Source organism: Mercenaria mercenaria, chromosome 6, assembly GCF_021730395.1.
Source record: "Mercenaria mercenaria strain notata chromosome 6, MADL_Memer_1, whole genome shotgun sequence".
Lineage (NCBI taxonomy): Eukaryota > Metazoa > Mollusca > Bivalvia > Venerida > Veneridae > Mercenaria > Mercenaria mercenaria.
The window spans coordinates 80,101,984-80,127,231 of NC_069366.1; the positions used below are offsets into that span (position 1 = coordinate 80,101,984).

A 25,248-nucleotide genomic window follows, 5' to 3' on the forward strand; every position below is an offset into this window, starting at 1 on the left:
ACGCCGTTTAATCGGGTTAAAAGGACATGCACATCGTAACAGTCAATTTCTTTTGTAGGAGTTTCGTTAAATAAGACTAGTACATATTTGATATTTGAATTAAGTTTCGGATGTTTCTAATTTTTATTTGTACTTGTAGCTTGTGTAAAGGTCCAGTTATGCTGAAAATGGGAGGGCATGGAAGGTAGCATGCATTTCCACCGTAGTCATTAATTTTTAGCTCGACTAACAAAGAATAGTAGAGCTTTTGGACTCATCCGTGTGTCGGCATCCGTGTCCGCGTCCTGATTTGGTTAAGTTTTTGTATTAACCATTTGTGGGAATGGATTGAAGCGTAACATCTACATCTATCTACATCTACATCTTTCACCCAACCGTCGATTTCCGACTATCACTGGGCGGCGCTGTCAGAGAAACAGTTGTTAAAGAAATGATATGTTACAATGTTAAAAGAATAAAAGCTAAAAAAGTATGCTACAGTTAAAATGGGACAGAGGCAATAGAATTACATACTGACCACCGCCAGCCTCTCTCTAAAGATACTGAGACTGGGGCTAGATTTAACACAAGTTGGTAGGGAGTTCCAGAGTCGGATGGTCCTTGGGAAGTAGGAGTTAGAAAAGTACTGAGTGTGAGACATGGGGATTAAGTAATTTAGGTTTCTAGTTGGATTAAGATGAGATTGGTCGACTGCAACTGTTGGGTCCTTATTTTATAAAACATTACTAATGAGTTGTGTAACCTTCTGTATTGGAGTGTATTCAATTCTAAAGTTTTCAACATTTGTGTAACACTACTGGTGTAACTGTAGTCGTACATGACGTACCTAGCAGCTGACCTTTGGACATTTTCGACTTTGCTAGTGAGGGTTTTTTTGCCAAGGATGCCAGACGCTTGAACAGTACTCAAGTTGAGGGCGGACATAGGTGTTATAGGCAGCAATTTTGACCTTTTTATTGTCAGTTTTCACATTCTGTTGTATGAAGCGAAGAGTGGAAGTTGCTTTGGAAGTGATATTGTCAATGTGTTTGGACCAGTTTAGATCTTTGGAAATGGTTATGCCTAGGTATTTAGCTGCCTCACAAGTTTTTAACTCTATGTTGTGAAGTTTGTAGGGGTAGACCACAGGATGTTTCTTTCTAAAGATTCTAAGGACTTCACACTAAAGTCCGGGTTGAACTCCATGGACCATGTCTTCTCCCGGGTTTCTAAGTTAATGAGGTCTTGTTGCAGAGATACACTATCTGAAATGGAGTTGATGGTAAGGTATATTATGGTGCCATCTGCAAACATTCTTGCGTTACATTTGACCGAGTCTGGTAAGTCATTGATATATACCAGGAAGAGACACGGCCCAAGAACAGACCCCTGGGGAACTCCAGACAGTACAGGAAGTTCACTAGAAAAATGACCATCAACAGCGACTTTCTGGGATCGGTTGGTCAGGAAAGATTTGACCCAATTGGTAATTTGTGGGTTGACACCAAGGCTTTGTAGTTTATAAATTAGTCTTATGTGATCGACCTTGTCAAATGCCTCGGAGAAGTCCATGACAATATCTGTTTGTTGACCCTGTTCAGTGTTATTGTAAAGTTCCTGAGTGAAACACTCTTATTCACTGTGATAAACTGACTTACCTTGCACAGGTTCCATAACTCTATTTTGCTTCTTTTTTTTTTTACAAAATTATGCCCCCTTTTCGACTTAGAAATTTTGGTTAAGGTTTTTTGTATGTCAGCTGGTATCTCAGTACTCACTAATGGGAATGGATTGAAACTTCACACACTTGTTCATCGTCATGATCTAATTAACATGCACTGTGCAGGTCCCATAACTCTGCTTTGTTGTTTTCCAAAAGTATGCACCTTTTTCGACTTAGCAGTTTTTGGTTAAGTTTTTGTATGTAAGCTGGTATCTCAGTATCCACTAATTGGAATGGAATGAAACTTCACACACTTGCTCACTGTTATGATCTGACATGCACTGTGCAGGTCCCATAATTCTACTTCGATTTTTTTTTTCAAAATTATACCCCTTTTTCGACTTAGCAGTTTAAGGTTAAGTTTCTGTATGTAAGCTGGTACCTCAGTATCAGCGAATGGGGATGGATTGAAACATCATACACTTGTTCACTGTCATGACCTGACATGCAGTGCACAGGTTCCATAACTCTACTTTGCATTTTTACAAAATTGTGCCTCTTTCTCGACTTAGCAGTTTTGGTTCAGTTTTTGTATGTAAGCTGGTATCTCAGTACCCACTGACACTTCACACACTTGTTCACTGTCATGATCTGACATGTAATACACAGGTTACATAACTCTACTTTGCATTTTTACAAAATTATGTCTCCTTTTTGACTTAGCCATCACTTGTTCACTGTCATGATCTGACATATAATGCAAAGGTTAAATAACTCTACTTTGCCTTTTTACAAAATTATGTCCCTTTTTTGACTTAGTAGTGTTTGGTTACGTTTTTGTATGTAAACTGGTATCTCAGAACCCATTAATGGGAATGGATCCCCTTTTTCAACTTTTATTTTCATTCAACTGACAAGGCTGTTGAATAGTCGAGCGTTGTTGTCCTCCGACAGCTTTTGTTGGTTAAGTTTTTATATGTAAGCTGGTATCTCAGTATCCACTTATGGGAAACGATTGAAACTTCACACACTTGTTCACTGTCATGATATGACATGCAGTGCAAAGGTTCAATAACTCTACCTTGCATTTTTACAAAATTATGTCCCTTTTTCAACTGAGCAGTTTATGGTTAAATTCTTATATGTAAGCTGGTATCTCAGTACCCGCGAATGGGAATGGATTGAAACTTCACACACTTGTCCATTGATAAGCACTGTGCAGATTCCATAACCCTGTTTTGCATTTTTACAAAAGTATGCCCCTTTTTCCACATTTGTATTCATTCAATTGACAAGGCTGTTGAATAGTCGAGCGTTGCTGTCCTTAGACAGCTCTTGTTATTGAATAATAATATCTGTCATGTGTTTACGAATCGGATAGAAATATCCGTCCCGAGGGCACCTGCGCATTGGGCGGTAATGAGGCTTGCCGAATTACCGCCCATGCGCAGGTGGCCGAGGGACGGATATTTCTATCCGATTCGTAAACACATGACTGATATTTTTTCTTGCATATCGCATACGTGCTAGCATTTTATTCTGGCAGGTTATTTTTCTTGCATACCATATTTTACAAATAACAGGTAGAAATACGTACATAGCACTCTTTCTTATAGTAGAGAATGAACACAAAGAGCGGGAAATTAACGTCTGTGAGCAGAAGTGACGTCATGATGTTTTGCGTTACGCACAATAACAAGTTCCACTTTAGTTGTATCGTTTGTAGCGTAACGTTATGTTCTTACGGTAAACTAAAGTATTTTGAATCGAGAAATATACTATAAAGAACGGAGAGAAACTATCAAGGTACCTGCTTTTTTCGTATTTTACATAAACAATATATTATCAGTGCATGAACCACTAGTTGTCATTAACAGCACGAGAGTCATCTGGCATGGGGGGTGCCAGATGGGTTTTGCCGGCATGGGTAAAATCACCGGAAACGCCTGTCCGGTGTGCAAGAAATAATTATTATTAATTTGTAACTGATTTTGACACAAATTTATCTAAATATTTTGCGATAAATAAACATTCAAACAATACAATCATTTGAAAATTAATTATTTTATTAATAATTTAAAAGTAGGAATGATATAATTCTACTTTTTTCATAGTTTTGTGAAATTTTCAACAAAAAATCCCCCAACCAGGAAGATTAAAATATAGGAAATATATATACATATATATGCAAAAAGAAACAACAACAAGCATATTTAAATTAATAAATCTAAAGTCTTCAACAACTTTTTAAAAGACTAAAGAAAATTATATTAAAAACTTTAATTTAATCAAAACTATTTTTTAATTCCAAATAATAATAAAGTTGCTGAATATGTTAAGTGTGTGCTAAAACGTCTTTTATTTTTGAGACTGCTCAACACCTACCATTATCCCAGACCAATCAAGTATAACAAAAGAACATTTAACACCTGCTGAATCAATATAATAAACAGGAGGTGAAACATCTAGGGGTGAAACAACCAGGAGGTGAAAAGTCTAGGCGAGAAACGTCTAGGAGGTGAAAAGACTTGATACCTTTCCACTACCGTCCATGAACAGGCCCAGTCAAACCGAGTCTGAAACATTTTCGTTTTTTTTTTGTCGTGTTGAGCGACCTGTGGAGTTTCCACTTTTTCTACTCTAAACATCACATGTTAAAGGTCAAATCACTGATTTACTAAACATATGTCAGACTTCATTTAGCATATACCTCATCTTTATTGTCACCACACATACAAGTCAACTTTAACAAGCTGCAAATTTTGCAGTCAAATTGGCCAAAATGACTATTCCTACTACACTATTGTAACACAACTGCAAATCGCTCTTGACTGACGTACCCTTGTTCTAATCCTTGTTTTCTGAGACAATCTGTGTATGAAAAGAATTGGAACCACTGCCTTACCCTTGCATGATCGTAAAAGGCGACTAATAGGGTCTTAATGATTTTGCAGTAACTCTGTGATTCCAGCAGGTATGCAAATTTTGATCCCATACCTCATGTTTTTATTTCGATGTAAATGAGATGTGGAACCAAAATTTGTAGTCCTGTTTGGCGCCATTTTACCTATACTGTGTTGGTGCGCCGTAAAACCCCAAAAATAAATAAATAAATAAATTGTTTTACACATTTTCAGGTTCTTTTAGCTTGTTTTTACTTTTATTTTCTTGACATTACATATTAGGTGAGGCAGTATCAGTATGCAGATAGAAAAATAGATAGACTACAAAATGGTTTGAAACTAAAACATTCTTCATGATTTAAACCCCCTCCTGGGCACAATATATAATTTCTGCCAAAAATAACCACCTGTTGTCTCTTGAAAGCCATAAAGTAAGTGAACATTCTTACTTCTAAGAATTCTCCAAGGAAAGTTCAACAATGATCCAGCATCTATAATGAGGTATCTATAATGATGCAAAAGAAGCCACTTCGCTTGTTTGTGTTTGTTGGGTTTAACATCAGACTGACACAACTACAGGAGTGGGCACCTTAATTATTAAAAACACTTTTATTTTGTAAGCCAGCTGGTCGTATTCTTCACATGAAAACATTCTACATCCGTGAGGAGCAAGTGATTCGAAATCAACGGCCTTAATCGTTCGACCTTTAGGACATTCGCATAAAATACGCCAAAATAACAAGAGAAATACTTTTAAAAGACAGTTTTCAGCCACGAATTCACGATTAGTTATTGTCATACTTCTCTCAGTATAATGGACATGAATATATGCAATGAAATAAATGAAGGGAAATAATATAATTGCCGTCATTTTTTTTTGCTAAAACTTGTTGTCCGACCCATTTCCTTTAAACAAATTACATGTAACTGTTTTCATATTTAGTCTATTCTGTTTGTGTTTTTGATGTGCATGTTACGTCACATGTTTTCAAAAAAGCAATAAAATAAGATTAAATCATGGAAAATATTAAAATACTATCATGAATGTTCATAATGCTACGTGAGAAGAAGTTGAAAGTGGTAAAACCGTTCTTTACCGGCCTTATAGCTTAATTAAGAGTGCATTAGCATGAAGAAAAAGAAAATTTGAAATAAGAATTTGAAATAAGAATGCCAATGTAAACTTTGCTAAGAAAGTAATGCATCATTCAATAAATTGGAGCCAACCTTAACATGATTGTACATGTACTTTGTTAACACTGCATTTTTAACCCATCGTATTTCACGTTGCTGCACTATCTCCTTTTTATTTATGTTACATTTATTGAGGTAGCCAAATTATGAATTAAGAACAGACACGTGTGTTATAAGCAAGGTACCTGACATGGTCACTTCAGTAACAATTAATGTTTCCGAATGTCAATGTTTTGTTCGTATAATACCGACTTTATTGATATGTGTTCTGTATGTGAGGTGGCTGTGTTCATTGAATGCTGCTTTTCCTGTTGGATTTTTGTCATCTTTCATTTCCATGATATATTTAAGAAATATCCGCCTCAAGATATTTTCTATTTAGTATTGGTCTTAAGATTTCTACTTCTTTAAAGTTTTAGAAGTACGGTTTCTAGAAATATTTATGAACTCATAACTGCTAGGGTATAAATCCTTGTCCCCATGACCCACGCACAGTTGATTTTGTCAAATTGCTGGAATTCACGGTGAATGGTTTTGCTATCTGAACGGAGTTGATTATGATGTCTTCAGCAAAGGGTAGTACCAGTGAAGTAACAGAAGAGTAACTTAAGTAAAGACAAAAGAAAAGAGAACCAATTACAGAGCCTTGTGGTATTCCATCTGTTTGATGAAACACCGTCGTGGACAATAGCGTGAGGTCAATCATTGAGAAAGAGAAATTTTAACATATTCATTTACCTAGCAATTACTTTTCTGCTATTGAAGCCGATAGTGATTTTAAATTGATAACCTTTCCTTCTCGGAAATCTGTGAGATTATCGGTGAGTTCAATAATTTTACTCTGTGAGATTATCAGAGAGTTCAATATTTTAAATGTTTTCAGATATGTCATCATTGCCTTTTTAGATAATTGGCCAATTTGCTTACTAATAAAGGATTTACAGACAGGCATAAAAGTAAGTTTTTTTTTTTATCTGACTTTAGATTCTTACGTATTTAGTTTAAACTAAGGTGGTTATCATTAATTGAAATAGAATCTTCGCCTATGTCTTTATAGCCACATTGACAAAGAAATTATTAAAAATATTGCAGACCTGAATTTGATCGTTTATAGAGAAGTGTATCCTTTTTTACATTTGTTTATTAAAATGGTTTAACGGTAGGCCAGAAAGACTTGTTTTTGCACCCCGTACACACCATTCTAAGAAATATTTATTGATTGATTTTCTTTTATGTTTTGCACATCACTGAGACCACATTTAAGGATAACATGGTGTAATAGGCCTCAATTTCACCAAAAGCCTACATACGACTTGATAATTTAAGCTTTAAAAATGTCAAACGATAGAAATAAGATGCATATTGATAAGTTATATAGTGACAAAAGTTCTCAAAAATTTCCTTTAGATTACCTACCCTGATAATTTTGGTTTTTCATGAGTTATCTCTCTTGAAAACTAGAAAAAAAATGAATTTCTCCTTTTCCCTACGGGGAATTTTAGATTTCTTTTTGATATTTGTATCAGAATCACGTAATGCAGCTTTCTACCGCACAATTTTCTCGAAACTCAAGTTCAGATTCTCATAATCAAAGAAATTATATATTTCCCATAGGCATTAATGTTAACTTCAATACCTATTATCTCCCCCAAAATTGATAAAATTTGAAAAATCTCTCGGTAAAAAGATCTTACTTTTCAATGTCTTTAAAGTGGCCAAATTTCATTTAGATATTACCATCCAGTTACAAGATATGAAACATGGCTATTACACCATGTCATCCTTAAAATTGCATACTTTTCCAAAAAATGAGTGACTATTTGTTAAAATATTTTATCAAAAATATTACTCGTAGGTAGGTATAGGTATAGGTATAGGTACAGGTACAGGTACAGGTACAGGTACAGGTACAGGTACAGGTACAGGTACAGGTATAGGTATAGGTATAGGTATAGGTATAGGTAGGTAGGTAGGTATAGGTAGGTAGATAGGTAGATAGGTAGTTAAAAGTAGGTAGGTAGGTATAGGTATAGGTATAGGTATAGGTAGGTAGGCAGGCAGGCAGGCAGGCAGGTAGGTACAGGTGCAGGTGCAGGTGCAGGTGCAGGTGCAGGTGCAGGTGCAGGTACAGGTATAGGTATAGGTAGGTAAGTATAGGTAGGTAGGTAGGTAGGTATAAGTAGGTAGGTAGGTATTGGTAGGCAGGTAGATCTATCTACTCATTTTTTCTCAGGGGTTCGGCTCATGCCTAGATTCGGGTTCTATCTCATAAATCAGTGACAGATGATCTTTTTATAGGGTAGGACCCGGACCTAGGCATAAGTCGAACCTAGACTCTTCAACGCGTTTATAGCAGAGCTACCGGCGCCGCGAAGCGGCGCCGACAGCGTCGCATTACGGTTAGACGTATGAACAAGAAAACGAATAGAGAGATCTAACTGTGTATACTATCGAGTTGAAAATTCGTGATACTTTTTGGAATCGGTGTTGTTCGGATTTTTTCCTGTGCACTATGCACATAGTAATTAATCAGCAAAGACGTCAGTAGACGCTTACTGTTTACGGTTGACAAAAGCGTCTCGCTTACTGCTTTGAACATTGAATAATAATGTAAATGCGCATTTGATAATAAAAAATTAGTGCTAAATACGTTTTCTACGAAGAAAAAAGAAATAAAATACAATATTTTCATGTTGAAACGTCTTTTGTCACGCTGTCATTACCGGACTTTATTATATATACTTATGTTTGTCAAAATGACGTCATAACTACACATTGGTGTAGTGGTTAGTGAGTTCGCGTTGTAAACCAGAGGTCGTGAGTTCGAACCTCACCTGAACCAGATTTTTTTTTTCCTTTTTTATTTCAATTTTTTTTTTTTGTATTATTATGAGTTTTGAAAATATTGTATAACTAAAGTCATTGTGAAATTCAACAAGTGTTTAGTTTTGATGTCAGGTTCCAATGTAGTGCCTGTGCAGTAGTCAGTAGACATAACTTTAAAAAAAAAAAGAAAGCTTTAGGATCAAAATATACAGGCATTGAAATGTGAAAAGAAAATAATGCTCTTTTCCCCGTTCGCATATATTTCATCCGTTAGCTTTAAAATCACTGACCAGAGTTGATAAAAAAAAGCTAAAATTATTGGCGATGAATCGAGAATTTCGGCAAACACTGTTTTTCTCTAGGTAAAATTCTGATCATTAATTTTTAAAAATTGCTAGTATTTTGGGTTTAAAACAAGCTTTGTATAGTCATGTGAATGATTGTAATTTTCCCATACCAGGCGTCTATTATAGCAGTGTTTTTGACTGAAAGCTGGACACAATCATTCTTCCTTTCAGAAAGAACCAAAATTTGACAATAATGACATTTAAAAGAATTACAATTATAGTCATTTCCAGGGTTACGTAAATTCTAATTTCTATTAACTTTGGAAATGAAACATTAATTTTTTACATTAAGTCCTAATTGCCAAACATTCACACGCAAAGAGACAGAATTCCTTCGGCTATTGTCCTAATGAGATTCTGTTAGGTTTGAAGCTTTTCAATTTGAAGGAGTTATCATTTGTGACTGGTTTCCAGTATGATAATAATTTATGTAAAATTGTTGATGCAGTACGTTTTAAAACAGAAAATATTCAAATACGTTTTTTTTTCTTTTCGTGCAGATGTTAATCTATATCAAACTTTCTTTTAATTATATACAGAATATCTTTCGAGTATTTCACATGTCAAGAATTAAATTTGATGCAGTCTAAAACATACATTCAGAAATCATGAATTATCATTAATCAATACTTATTATTTTAATAGATCTAATTTAAATAGAACATAAACTTCCTAAACGAATCCATAATTCCAGACAATTCCAACACTACTCCTTTAATTTTTAAGGGGCACTTGTGATTTTTCAAGGGAGCTCTGCCTTTAGGTAGCACCTAATTTCATATTATTACATATTAACGACTCTGTATGTCCGCTAAGACAGATCAGTGTAACATACTAAAGCCGAACCTTATAGGTTAGGGCCTGGACCTATATATGCACGAGTCGATCCCTAGACTCTTCCACGCGTTTATCCGACAATATCTGTATTGGTAGTCAGATCAGCGTAAACACGTTAGACTAGCCGATCCCCTGGGATTCTTTTCTGCAATTAAATATATTGTGGCCTTTTAAATAAACACCTATGTTGTCGTTCCTGAAATGCGAGTAAAAATAAAACATGGCATTTACATGTGCAGTAAAGAAATGTTCAAATGGTTCATACTGGCTTAATAAATGGAAAAATCAGTTATGCGAAAAATGCGGCTGTTTACACAAGGAAAGGGAATGCCGTTGCGACCCGCCATTTAGGTTGGTATAATCTGGCGGACTCGTCCCTTAGCCAACTCGTCCCAATTATATCAATTTTAAGTCTGAGGTCCAACGCGACTAAATTTTATGACTATATGTATCCCAGAAAACATGGGGCATTGTTCACAGCGCTGGAACACATATGTAGACCCATTTCAGAGTACAAAACCAGGCCTCAGGCTCAATTTGAAGAATTTCGATGCCAAGACATTTCAACCCCAACTCCTTAGACATTTTGCCCTATAGTTATGAATGGTATATATATGTAAAAAGATGTTAATTTATTTGAAAAGTGGTGTACTAATCCCATTTTTGATCCGATTCTGTCATGTGCATGGTAGGTTAAAAGATATTGATTTTTATTTAAAAAGTGGTGTATATTAATCCCTTTTACAGATAATTAATAAAACTGATTTTTTAATATACTAGTATAACATGTAAAAGAATGACAAAAACAGGATTGTGTTGATGTTTTCTTTTTAAAGGTAATACAGGTTTGGAAATTTAATAGTACCGATGTTAAGATAACTGAGTAAATTAAAACTGATATAATGCTTGATTAAAATATATTTTAGTATTTGTCCATCTGTTTGTCACCACGGGGGGTAGTCCAATAAATAAGCCATAACATGTGCAATTTTACCTTCAAACTTTATTTTTTAATGATATTTTACGTTTTTTATTTCCATAACATGCGATGAAAATAAAAAACGTAAAATATCATTAAAAAATAAAGTTTGAAGGTAAAATTGCACATGTTATGGCTTATTTATAGGACTACACAGGGGGATACATATTGTTTTTGCCCTGTCCGTCCATCTGTGATGTCACACTTCATTTCCGATCAATAGCTGGAGAACCATTTGACCTAGAACCTTCAAACTTCAACCCGGGGCTAGAGGGCGTGGACAGTAGCCTGCATTTCCACTACCGTCCATGAACAGACTCAATCAAACCGAGCCTGCAACATTTTCGTTTTTGTCGTGTTGAGCGACCTGTGAAGTTTCCACTTTTCTCTATTTCATAGGATGGGAGGGCTTATGGAGTAGACGGCTCTGTTGTTTTTGGATCACTTTATCAAAGGTCAAGGTCACAGGGGCCTGAACATGGAAAACCGTTTCTGATCAATAACTTGAGAACCATTTGACCAGAATGTTGAAACTTCATAGAATGATTGGACATGCAGAGTAGATGACCTCTATTGATTTTGGGGCCACTCTATTAAAGGTCAAGGTCACAGAGGCATGAACATTTAAAGCCATTTCGAGTCAGTAACTTGAGAACCACTTGACCAAGAATGTTGAAACTTCATAGAATGATAGGACTTACAGTGTAGATGACCCCTATTGTATTTGGGTCACTCTATTAAAGGTCAAGGTCGCTGCAGACAGAACATAGAAATCTGCTTGAGAACCATTTGACTTAGAACCTTCAAATAATTAGAGACTGATAGGACTTTAAACAGAGTAGATGACCCCTATTGTTTTTGGGGTCACTTCATCAAACGTCAAGGTCACAGGGGCCTGAACATGGAAAACTGTTTCCAGTACATAACTTTAGAACACTAGGCCCAGAATGTTGATACTTAGTGGGATGATTGGACATGCCATGTAGATGAACCAATTATGGTAGCCAACCATCAATGTCTCTTTGACTTTTGCTCCTGTCTCCTTTTGACTTCTTGCCTATATACGATTATGCATTGGGAGAGACATGCGCTTTTCTACAAAAGCATCTTCAGGTTTTACTTTAGTTTGATAATGTTTTATTGCACATATAAATATGGTGCCATATGATGTGCGCAATTGATCTAATACAGTGTGCATATAATATTGTAAAGTTGAATAATAATAATGGTTTAACTCAGTCTCACTGTCTCAGTAACAGAATCTCCTCAAAAACAAGCTCATAATCATACCTGATCAAAAATATTCCCTAAATCTGTGTTTTTAAAGTCATAATTGCCCTCAGAAACAAACTTAAGTCAAAGTAGTACTGGATCAAAACATAAAGATACTTCTGCGGGGTTGAAATGTCTTGGAGTCGAAATGACCAAGGAAATCCACTTTTGGGGTTGAAGTGTCTTGGGGTCAAAATGTCTAACATTCAAAGAATTCTCCTATGTTTGTCTTGAGCTTGGGATTAACGTGGTCTTACTAAAAAGCAACAAGAAGAAATAAATCTTCCTGTTGCTTTTCTAAGTCTCAGACCTGATTATAGGGATTATCAGTACTGTTGTTTCCTGTCACTTGCAATATATACCAATATTTAAAACCACACAAAAAAATAAGACCAAATAAGTACTTGACCAAGGATTATGAAACATTACAGAAATATTATTTAGCATGTGAAGTTGTGCACCAGATGTTTTGTTAGAGATTTCACTCAGTCAGACCAGAGTTATGGGAGACATTAGTTCATTCTGTGAAACTCAACATCATTGCAAAATGCAAGTGTATTCAGTATCAAGGTCATGTACTTGTCCATATAAAGTGACCTTTACCTTTGACCTAATGACCCCATATAGCAAAAGGGTCATTTGTTCACTAACAGACCATGCAGTGAAGTTTGATGGCCTTAGCTGTTGATCAGAAACCACTTGAGGATTCAAGATTACTTTTACCTCATCCTCAGTCTATAGAATAAAGATGAGTTTTACATGTTTTAATACCTTTTTGTTTTTTTAGGTCAAAGATCAAAGACATAGTGATCTTAAGCCTTGAAATGGTTTCTGATTAATAGCTTGCAAGGGCTTAAAATGAATGGACACTTGAGACAAAATTGAACCCCTTGAAGGATTTTGAAGAAACTTGACACAAATGTTTACCACATTGAGATGTCATGCAGAGCACATGTTTTGGATTGCTCGATTCAAGGTCAAGGTCATACTTAGGGGTCAAAGGTCATACCTTCGGGCGCCTGTTGCTCTGCATGGCGGTGCTCTTGTTTGATTTAGAGGGATACAGATTTTTACAGAACAGAACCAAGTTTAGAGAATATGAGCAAAATATTTTAGCAATCATTGTTTGGTTTCAGATTGTACACCTTCCCTACAGAAAATAAAAATCCAGAGAAAAGAGAACAGTGGAAGCAGCTGATTGGCCGCCATGATGGGAAAAGGCTGTGGTCGCCTTCTAAAGATAGTAGAGTTTGTAGCGACCATTTTATAGAAGGAGAGCCAACTTGCCAGAATCCATTTCCAACATTAAAACTTGGTCATGAGGAAAGAGAAGCACATTTCAAACGAAGGAGTCACTTTAAAGGACCTGATCCAAAGAGGCTGAAAGAAACAGCGAGTCTAAAGCCAAATACTGAAAGTGAGATATCAAACGTTGTAGGTCAGGGTCACACTGAAAAAAGAGACGATCGTGAAATTAAAAGTTTTTGTGATAAGCCCGTAGTGTCATCTGTTGTAACGCTTGAAGAAAATGAAGAAATGAGGTTAGGACCAAGGAGACATTACGGCTGTATTTGTAGAAATTACAGAGAAAAAATTATCGATGGACAGAGTATTACATTACATCGGTTTCCAGCAGATGATAAACTAAGAAATGCTTGGATTAAACAGATTAAAATCCATGACCCAAATTTCATTACAGACTGGGCTAATGCTTATGTGTGCTCGGCACACTTTGTTGGTAACCAAATACCTAATGTGTTTACAATAAATAAACAAAGAGAGGGTCAGGAGCAGGTTGGCAAATCAGCAAAGGTAGGTAACTAAACATTTCAGTTCAAAATGTCTTAAGAAGAGCCTTTGGCTTCCTAGAACAAAACCAACTGAAAGAACATAAGGTAGACTCGTTTAATTTCGTGGGTTTAAAATTTTAGTTTGAAAAAAACCTTCTATTTTAGTAGAGATGTAATGAATTCATTGATGTTTCCCTTTTGTAGTCTAACTAATTGTAAGCAGGTCGTGATATTGTGATAAATTTTGCACAGGTCATCTGACATACTGTTAATGTCAGTCTGTGAAATTGGTCTGCCTTGCAGTAAATAAACTGAGACTATACATTCTTGAGACGGCATGCATGGAGATTTCTCTTCAGGGCTTTTTTAGCTAAAGTTGTGAAAGAGCCTGGGCCTGGTCATTTTGTGAAAAATAGTGTGGCATTTGGAAAAATTGTGAAAAAATTACAGGCAGTACTACAAAATTGTGAAAAGAAATATAGTAACTAAATATATAAACTGTGGTTGTAAAGTTGCAATAATAATTACGTGACTAGCAATGGACATTTGTTAAAATAAACTGTTCTTTTTTTGTACACCATTGAAAGGATGTATAATGGGATCACCTGCTGTGGTGGTGGATGGAGGTGTCTGCAAAACTTGTCCATTAAATTTTTCTAACTAAGCAGTTCTATCCAATGTTAACCAAACTTGGTCACAATGTTTATGGGCATACCTCTGCCATATCTAATAAACAACAGTATCTATTAAGTCTCTCTAGAGTTATGGTTCTTGAATAATTCAAAGTAGCAAAAATTGAAAGTACCCACTGCCTGGCTAGAACAATTCTTGTGTTCTTGTTCAATGTTCACCAGACGTGGTCACAGTGTTTATGAGCAGAACATCAGGGCCAGGTTTGATCAGCATTTAGCAGACATGACATTGTGCATTCTTGAGAGTTTTATGTCTAATTATTTATATTGACTATACAAAGTATGGAGAGGTATTCTGCTTGACCCGGCGTCGGCATCTTTCCACGTCCCCTCTTTGGTTTATGTTTTGATGTACTTTCTTTTATCTTTCTTATTACTTGATATATTTGCTTCAAACTTAAAATAGTAATCCCTCATCATCATCCACATCATATGGCACAAGATAACCCTGGCACCTATATTTCATAGAATTTCAGGTTAAAGTTACCGTACACTTTCACTCTACCTTAGTTTTTACTAAATGGATTGTTTTAAACTTAAAGTAACTGTTCCACATCACCATCCACATCATTTGACACAAGGACCATCATTCTAAGTCTAAACTGTCTTGCACCAATATAATATAAATTATGCCCCCTTTTTGCTACGAATTTTAATAGTCGAGCAAGCTGTCTCCTGTGACAGCTCTTGTTACATTGACTTATATAGCAAAAACCTTCAAAAAAGTTTTTTTCTGAAACTAGATTTCAATACTCATCTTGAATAGTTTAAATCATGACCCCTTTTTAGCTCATCTGATTTTTTGAAAAAAAATGATGAGTTATTGTCATCACTTGAGCGGTTGTCGGCGTCGGCGTCGGCGTCGGCGTTGCCTGGTTAAGTTTTATGTTTAGGTCAGCTTTTCTCCTAAACTATCAAAGCTATTGCTTTGAAACTTGGAATACTTGTTCACCATCATAAGCTGACCCTGTATAGCAAGAAACATAACTCCATCTTGCTTTTTGCAAGATTTATGGCCCCTTTTGTACTTAGAAAATATCAGATTTCTTGGTTAAGTTTTATGTTTAGGTCAACTTTTCTCCCAAACTGTCAAAGCTATTGCTTTGAAACTTGGAATACTTGTTCACCATCATAAGCTGACCCTGTACAGCAAGAAACATAACTCCATCTTGCTTTTTGCAAGATTTATTGCCCCTTTTGGACTTAGAAAATCAGTTTTCTTGGTTAAGTTTTATGTTTAGGTCAGCTTTTATCCTAAACTATCAAAGCTATTGATTTAAAACTTGCAACACTTGTTCACCATCATAAGTTGACCCTGTACAGCAAGAAACATAACTCCATCCTGCTTTTTGCAAGATTTATGGCCCCTTTTGTACTTAGAAAATATCAGATTTCTTGGTTAAGTTTTATGTTTAGGTCAACTTTTTCTCTTAAACTATCAAAGCTATTGCTTTGAAACTTGCAACACTTGTTCACCATCATAAGCTGACCCTGTACAGCAAGCAGCGTAACTTCATCCTGATTTTTGCAATAATTATTGCCCCTTTTGGACTTAGAAAATCATTTTCTTGGTTGAGTATTATGTTTAAGTCAACTTTTCTCATAAACTATCAAAGCTATTGCTTTAAAACTTGCAACAGTTTTTCACCATCATAAGTGGACACTGTAAATCAAGAAACATAACTCTATCCTGCTTTTTGCAAGAATGATGGCCCTTTTTAGACTTAGAAAATCATGGGTAGGACAATATTTCTATTACACAAAAAAAATCAGATGAGCGTCAGCATCCGCAAGGCGGTGCTCTTGTTGATACACTTTCACTCGATCTCAGTTATTACTAAATGGATTTGATTCAAACTGAAAATAGTTTCCACCTTATCACCCACATCATATAACACAAGGTTCATAACTCTGGCACCAATTTTTCATAAATTATGCCCTCTTTTACTTAGAATTTACAGTTAATTTTGATGCATTTTCACTCTATCTCAGTTATTACAAAATGCATTTGATTTAAACTTAGAGTAGTTGTCCCACATCATCACCCACATCATATGACACAAGGTGCATAATTCTTGCACCTGCTGAATCATGCCCCCTTTTTGCTTAGATTTATACTAATATAGTGTTTTGATACACTTTATCTTTACCTCTCTTATTACTTTACATTTTTGAACAGACTTAAACTATTGTGCAATATCTTCATCTACCATTGGAGTCATTAAAAACTCCAGTGACAGCTCCAGTTTCAGATGTACCCAGTTTCACTATCCAACATCGAAATAGTCCAGTGCGCTGTCACCTGTGACAGCTCTTGTTTGTTTTTGAAGTTACAGCATAGTAATTTGGACCACATGTATAATTTTTGATACAGGTTGAAAAGTCTTGACCATAACCTACTGACCTACTTTCTTGTTTTTGAAGGTACAGCATATAAATTTGGACCATGTTTAAAATGTTTGATACAGATTTCTATACTCATTTTTAATGTTCTACACCCTGACTACTGACCTACTTTCTTGTTTTTTCGAAGCAAAGAGATTTGGACAGGTTTCAGTAGTTATCTTGAAAAATCTTTTAATATCATGACCTACTCACCTAGTTTTTAGCTCAACTATTCAAAGAATAGGGGAGCTATCCTACTCGCCCCGGCGTCGGCATGAACGTTAGCGTAAGCGTGAGCGTCACACAAATGTTAAAGTTTGCATACCACCCCAAATATTTTCAAAGTCCATTGAGATATTGCTTTCATATTTTGCATACTTGTTTACCATCGTGACCCCAGTCTGTAAAAAGATGGAGGCAACTCTATCAGGCATTTTGACTGAATTATGGCCCCTTTTCAACTTAGAATAAATGTTAAAGTTTGCGTACCGCCCCAAATATTTTCAAAGTCCATTGAGATATTGCTTTATATTTTGCATACTTGTTTACCATCATGACCCCAGTCTGTAAAAAGGTGGAGGCAACTCTGTCAAGCATTTTGACTGAATTATGGCCCCTTTTCGACTTAGAATAAATGTTAAAGTTTGTGTACCACCCAAAATATTTTCAAAATCCATTGAGATATTGCTTTCATATTTTGCATACTTGTTTACCATCATGACCCCAGTCTGTAAAAAGGAGGAGGCAACTCTATCAAGCATTTTGACTGAATGATGGCCCCTTTTCGACTTAGAATAAATGTTAAAGATTGCGTACCACCCCAAATATTTTCAAAGTCCATTGAGATATTGCTTTATATTTTGCATACTTGTTTACCATCATGACCCCAGTCTGTAAAAAGGTGGAAGCAACTCTGTCAAGCATTTTGACTGAATTATGGCCCCTTTTCGACTTAGAATAAATGTTAAAGTTTGCGTACCACCCCAAATATTTTCAAAATCCATTGAGATATTGCTTTCATATTTTGCATACTTGTTTACCATCATGACCCCTGTCTGTAAAAAGGAGGAGGCAGCTCTATCAAGCATTTTGACTGAATTATGGCCCCTTTTCGACTTAGAATAAATGTTAAAGTTTGCGTACCACCCCAAATATTTTCAAAGTCAATTGAGTTATTGCTTTCATATTTTGCATACTTGTTTACCATCATGACCCCAGTCTGCAAAAAGGAGGAGGCAGCTCTATCAAACATTTTGACTGAATTATGGCCCCTTTTCGACTTAGAATATGCTTATTCAGTTATTGTAATGTTAAAGTTTTACTCATTGCTTATATTATACTATCAAGCACTGAGAATAGTCAAGCGTGCTGTCCACTGACAGCTCTTGTTTGTTTTCAAGGCTTTAGCAAAGAAATTTGTTCAAGCAAGCAATTAATCTGAGGTCAGCCATGTATAGGGCCATCATGGCCCTCTTGTTTACAGATTATTTGTTGCTTTTTTCAGATGGTGAGTACCGGTACTGGTACACAAATAAATTGTGGATATTTTATCCAGGAGGCTGCGAAGGCTGTTGAAATTGAAAACATGACTGCTACAACATGTAGCACTCCACTTGCGACTTTGCCTGCTCCATGCAGTAGGTCAGCAAATACAGACAGATTGTACTATTCCAGGAGGGAACCAGTGTTATACTGGATGCATAGGTTCTGTTTGTTGGCCAAGTCAACACAGGTAACATTATTCATGGTGGATTCGCCAAAAGATCTTACCTTCAAGAGTTTTGTATATCCCTGTTTCTCGTATTCTCAGGGTTTTTCATATTCTCGTTTTTTGCCTTCAAGTTGTCAAATGATTTAATGTTTGTTATTTTCTAGACAGGAATGGTTCAAAACTGACACACTGAAAATTTCAAGTGATTTGAATGCATATTGACGAAACTATCAGCATTTTACTAAATTTTTCAAAAAAATCCTTATTTTTTTTCTGGTGGTGTTAGCTTATTTGCCATAAATTATTGATTATGCAATTAATTGTAATATTTCTTGCATAATTTACTACAGAATACATGTATATCTTTTTATAACACAATGGTAATTTTAATGTTTTAAATTCTACAACTTATTTGTGATGAAAAGTCAAATCTAAATCCACGGGAATACGAGAAACTCTTGGTCCATTTCTGCGGGTGAGGATGGTATCAAATACAGAAACAAAATAATTAAATGGGATAATTTCAGTATTGTTTTATGACTCCATCTGAAAGACAAGTGAATTTTCTACAAAATAACACCCAAATGCTGTTTATGAAATGGTTTAATCTGTTATTGGGAATAAAAACAACCCCTTAGGCCCCCGAGAATATGAGAAAACAGGATATTGGGTTAAAAGCTATAATTTCTTCCACCCTTTTTACACACACATCTATTTCAGCTGGATTTTCCTTGAAAAATGTGCATAATTCCACTTTAAGATGAAACAGTCAATTTCATGAAAACGCAAATTTTGACCAGGTATTTTTAGCCCACCATCATCAGATAATGGGCTATTCAGATCATTGCGTCCGTCTTCCGTCCGTCCGTCCGTTAACGATTTCTCGTTATCGCATCTCCTCAGAAACTACTTGGGGGGTTTCGACCAAACTTTGTCAGGATGATGTATTGGTACCTTAGACATGAGTTGACCTTGATCTTGACCTAGTGACCTACTTCCACATTTCTCAAGGTACAGGCTTCAAAATTTGGACCACATGCATAGTTTTGTGTTCTGAATTAAAATTTGACCTTGATTTTTACCTAGTACCTACTTTCACATTTCTCAGCTGGATCCAAGGACTGTGATGACCTGGATTCTGACATGGTTACCTACTTTTAGGATTTTGATCTAGTCTTGAAATTTGGAACATTCAAAACTGGCTCAATGGTAGGTGCCAAGATCACTATGATCTCTTGTATAATAGCTCAACCTTTTGTTGTCACCCTTTAGTTTACCTCCGCTTCATAAAAGTTTTTCATGTCAGCAGGTTTTTCTAAACCTACTAGGCCTAATGTTTTCTTACTTCACATAATAATATGATTATTTGACATCACAATTTGACAAGCTACATAACTAGCTTTCATTTCATCAAAGTTATGCCTCTTTCAGCATAAAAATTTTGTGACAGTTTTGCATGTAAGCATGATTTTTTTCAAGAATTACTTGACCAAATAGCAAATTTCATAAATCTGGCTTACATTTTAGCAAAGTTATGCCATTGGATTTTTCAGTTTTGCACATAGATTTAAGATTTTGCATATAAATACTTTCAATATCAGATCCTGCTTGGTGTTTATCTATATGTATTATTCATAGAATTGTAGCATTTTTTTTTTAAATAAAAAAATTGATTAAAATGTGAGTGAGCAGGACTTATGATTCAGCACTCATGTCTTTTGGAGTCCCTTGTTGCAAATTATGTTGTTCTATAGAAAATGTCCAATTTGTTTTGTAGGAAATAGTTCCCAACAGGGACTACAAACAGGTTTTATATGAGGCCGGACTTGGGGAGAGGACGATAACTTTTTTAAAAGATGCATACCCTGAAAGTTTCAAGTCAAATCTGGAAAATGCTTTTCCTAAGTTAAAGGACTGTTCTGGGTTTGAGCTGCTAAGAACCACCTTAGACAGTAGATTACTGCTGGAGGTTATGAAAATGCCTGCTGGTGGATTCACAGCTGCATACCTGGCAAATGAAAGTAATCTGGGCAAGGCTGTGTGCTACATACGCCCAATGCAAAAAGACATACCCATTGATGAAGGAAGAAAACAGGTATAAAGGATAATAATATACAATGTTATATTAACGTCTAAGTGTAAACAGAGAAACATTGACAAATTAATTACAAAATTATTACTCAAATTTTTTAAGAAATCATCATATTGTACAATGTTGTTTGCATATCAGAAATACCTTTAAGACTCACCATAGAAGAAGTGTGTGTTTCCATGGTAAATGTACATAATTATGTCTCCCACACCACTGTGTGGTGGTAGACATATTGATTTACTCCTCAGTCCTGTCTGTCTATGTGTGTGTCCGTCTGTCACAAATCTTGTCCGCACTCTTTAAGTCGAACAGTTCTCATCCGATCTTCACCAAACTTGAACAAAATATGTTTGCCAATAAGCCCACAGCCAAGATCGATAACTAGCCAAATCGGTCCAGGCACTTTAGAATTATGGCCCTTGAATTACTGAAAATTGGCCTTTTTACTCCTGTCTGCGCTCTAAGTCGAACATTCTCATCTGATCTTCACCAAACTTAAAGAAAACGTGTTTGACCATAAGTCCTCAGCCAAGTTTGATAAATAGCCAAATCGGCCCAGGCTTTTCAGAATTATGGGCCTTGAATTGCCGAAAATCGGCCTTTTCACTCTTGTTTGCACTAGTCAAACATTTCTCACCTGATCTTCACCAAACTTATATGTGTTTGACCATAAGTCTTAATAACTAGCCAAATCGGCCTAGGCACTTTGGAATTATGGCCCTTGAATTACCGAAAATCGACCTTTTTGCTCTTGTCCATGCTCTAAGTCGAACAGTTCTCATTTGATCTTCATCAAACTTGAACAAAATGCGTTTGCCAATAAGTCCTTGGCCAAGTCAGTTACTAGCCAAATCACTCCGGGCACTTTTAGAATTATGGCACTTGAATTACCCAAAATTAGGTTTTTTACTCTTCAAAGGTATATTTGTAGTGAGTGAACAATATATAAAGACTGACATACTATTTAGATGATAAGGCAGTTGTGGGAGACATACACTTTTCTCAAAAACAGCTCTAGTTAATTTAGAGCTCAATAATTCAGAAAATAGAGCATTTCTTCTCACCCAAATGTCAACATTGGCATCACACCTTGGTTATAGTTCTGCGTGTAAGAGTTATCTTGTGTATTGGATTGAAACCCAAGTCATCAGACCTGCTGACATTATTAAGTAAGATAACTCTTGGTTGAATTTAATGTAAATTATGGCCCTTTTAGCTCAGCTTTTCGAAAAACAGGTAGAGCTGTTTGGACTGAACTATGCCATCCATAAAGGGACTTTGAAATAACTTGGCATAAAAATTCAACATAATGAGATGACGTGTCATGCACAAGGCCAAGACTCTAGCTTTAAGGTCAAGATCACCCTTAGAGGTCGAAGGTTAACAAGATCTGTTTCATATCTGATTCATAACTCTGCCATTCATGAAGGGATTTTGAAACTACAGTCGACTCTCATTTGCACGAACTCAGAGGGTCTGTGAAAGCGAGTTTGAGAGATCGGTAGTTTGAGCCATCACTATGGTGGCCATCTTTGTTTATAAACAGAGCTCATGTAAAGTTTTATTTAGCCCAAGAGAGTATTTTTCGGTATGGCAAACATTTTGGCAATCTCTGTTTTTATACGCCCGAAGGAACATATTATGTTATAGCCCTGGTGTTCGTCTGTCCGTCCGTTAGCAATTTTGTGTCCGCTCTGTAACTCTTGAACCCCTTGAAGGATTTCAAAGAAACTTGACACAAGTGTTCACCACACGGAGACGATGTGCAGAGCGCTTGTTTCGGATGACTAGCTTCAAAGTCAAGGTCACAGGGGTCAAAGGTCATATGAGTGTGTTTCGTGTCCGCTCTGTAACTCTTGAACTGCTTCAAGGATTTCAAAGAAACTTGGCACAGATGTTCACCACACTGAGACGACGTGCAGAGCGCTTGTTTCGGATGACTAGCTTCAAGGTCAAGGTCACACTTCGGAGTGTAAGGTCATATATGACTTTGCTGTGTCCGCTCTGTAACTCTTGAACTGCTTGAAGGATTTCAAAGAAACTTGGCACAAATATTCACCATACTGAGGTGACGTGTAGAGCGCATGTTTTGGATGACTTGCTTCAATGTCAGGTTCAAACTTAGGGGTCAAAGGTCATATTTGACTTTGCTTTGTGTATATTGCTCTGCATTGCAGTGCTCTTGTTTTTATTTGGCAGATCCATTCACCACACTGAGGCGACATGCAGAGCGCATGTTTTGGATGACTCGCTTCAAGGTCAAGGTCACACTTCGGGGGCAAAATTCATTTATGACTTTGCTTTGTGCATATTGTTCTGCATTGCAGTGCTCGTTTTTATTTGGCAGATCCCTTTTTTGTTCTCTTACAATAACTTTTTTTGTATTACCTCCCTTTTTTGTTACTATAAATAGCTTATTTTGAAACTTTTTTTAAGAATGTTTTTGTGGACTTAGAATTTTTTTGGAATTTCTTCTTTTTGTTGTTCCTGTCCTTTGGGCTTCAACAGTAAAGTTCTTCAAATTTTGCTCCCATCCTCTGATGTAACCTTTTGGGCATATATTGCCCCGCTTGGCGGCGCTCTTGTTGATTTCTGTTCTCCTTTCACATTCCATTAAAGCATTTTATTTTGTCTGAAGAGCGTTTGGGTCTAATTTTCTTTTAATTCCTTGTTTTTTGGTAGCCAAATCAACTATCTGTCCATTGCTGAGACCTTGACAGTTATTTGACTTGCATATTTCAACATTGGAAATGTGAAATTTATAAGCAATCAGCACTTTTTAAAGTAAAATACAGACATTCTTTGCTCAGATTTTGTTTGACACAAGTCATACAATTCATTACTTAAAACATAAAGTGAACAAAAATCATCTGATTGAATTTGTTTGACCCATACGTGCTAAAACTACTCACACCAATTAAAGCTGTAACACAATAATAGAGCTACCAATTGTTTGCATAATGAAAAGATTTGTGGCAGACAATTTTCCGTTTGACCCATCATGTGTGATTTACATTATATTTAAGCTCAAGGGATTTCGAGGGTTTGTGCGTGACCCGAAACAGAAACGTAATAGGGAGATTGATCATGACCTTTTCATTTTGAGATCAGTAGGTCAAAAGTCATGGTCACATTGTCCAAGAACAGTAGAACTTTTTTTTTTTGCCAAATAACTAGAGAACGCTTTTGTCTAAGATCACATTTGATACGGAGTTCACTTATGACTGGTAAATGGCCCTTAATTATTATGCCCCCCTTTGAAGTAGAAAGGGTATATTGTTTTGTAGACGTCTGTCGGTCTGTCAGTCGGTATGTAGACCAATTGGTTTCCGGATGATATCTCAAGAACACTTGGGCTTAGTATCATGAAAGTTGATATGGAGGTTGGTCATGACCAGCACATGTTCTCTATTGATTTTGAGGTCAGTAGGTCAAAGGTCAAGGTCACAGTGACCCAGAACAGATAAATGGTTTCCGGAGGATAACTCAAAAATGCTTGGGTGTAAATAGGATCATGAAAGTTAATAGGTAGGTTGGTTATGACCAGCAGATGACCCAGAACAATTAAAAGGCTTCTGGATGATAACTCAAGAACGCTTGGGCCTAGGATCATGAAAGTGGATAGGTGGTTGATCATGACCAGCAGATGACCTCTATTGAATTTGAAATCAGTGGGCCAGAGGTCATGGTCACAGTGACCTGAAACATTTAAACCGTTTCCGAATGACAAGTTGAGAACCCTAGGGCCTAGGATCATGAAACTCGATATTGAGGTTGATTCTGACCAGCAGGTGACCCCTATTGATTTTGAGGTCAGTAGGTCAAGGTCACATTGACACAGAACAGTAGAACTTTTTTTGCAAAATAACTAGAGAATGTTTTGGTTTAAGATGACATCTTATGACTGGTAAATGACCCATCTTTATTTATTTGAGGCCAGTATGTCAAATGTCCAGTACACAGTGACCAAATAATTTCTGTTCTTGTGCAGTTACTGAATCCATCAAGGGGGGCATTTCGTGTTCTACCAGCTCTTGTTGATTACAGGTCAGTACTTCAAATGTCCAGTGCACAGTGACCAAATTATTTCTGTTCCTTGTGCAGTTACTGAATGCATCATGTTGGGCCTTTTGTCTTCTACTAGCTCTTATTTTCAGACAGTGAATACCGGTACCCAAATAGAACCTGAGGCTGCTGAGGCTATGGAAATTGAATACATGACTGCTACAACATGTAGTACTCCACTGGTGACTTTTCCTGTTCCATACAAACAGTCATCCTACATGTCAGCAAATAAAGATAGATTGTACAATACAAGGGAGGAACCAATGTTGTACTGGAAGCACAGGTTCTGTTTGTTGGCCAACTCAACACGGGTAACATTATTTATGGTGGATTAGCCAAAAGATCTGGCCACCAAGTTGTAATATATTCTTCAATGTTTAAGATAAAACGGTCAAATTCATGAAAATGCCAATTTTAACCAGATTTTTAGCAATTTAGCTATTCAAATCACTCTGCGTCTGTGGTCCATCGTCCTTCCGTCCGTCCGTTAACAATTTCTCATTATCGCATCTC

At 36.3% G+C, this 25,248-nt stretch overlaps 1 protein-coding gene across 2 annotated transcripts in view; it reads left to right on the forward strand.

The window, feature by feature from the left end:
* The first annotated feature begins 9,910 nt into the window (after nt 1–9,910).
* Nucleotides 9,911–25,248, forward strand: part of LOC123548416 (uncharacterized) — a 36,684-nt gene continuing 21,346 nt past the window's right edge. The window contains exons 1-5 of one of the 2 annotated variants that reach the window (XM_053546435.1): nt 9,911–10,100; nt 13,137–13,812; nt 18,372–18,599; nt 20,356–20,673; nt 24,828–25,046. In XM_053546435.1, the coding sequence (XP_053402410.1) occupies nt 9,970–10,100; nt 13,137–13,812; nt 18,372–18,599; nt 20,356–20,673; nt 24,828–25,046 (1,572 nt within the window). In that variant the 5' untranslated portion in view covers nt 9,911–9,969. The remainder of the gene's footprint in view (nt 10,101–13,136; nt 13,813–18,371; nt 18,600–20,355; nt 20,674–24,827; nt 25,047–25,248) is intronic. The other variant, XM_053546436.1, reaches the window with a different exon arrangement.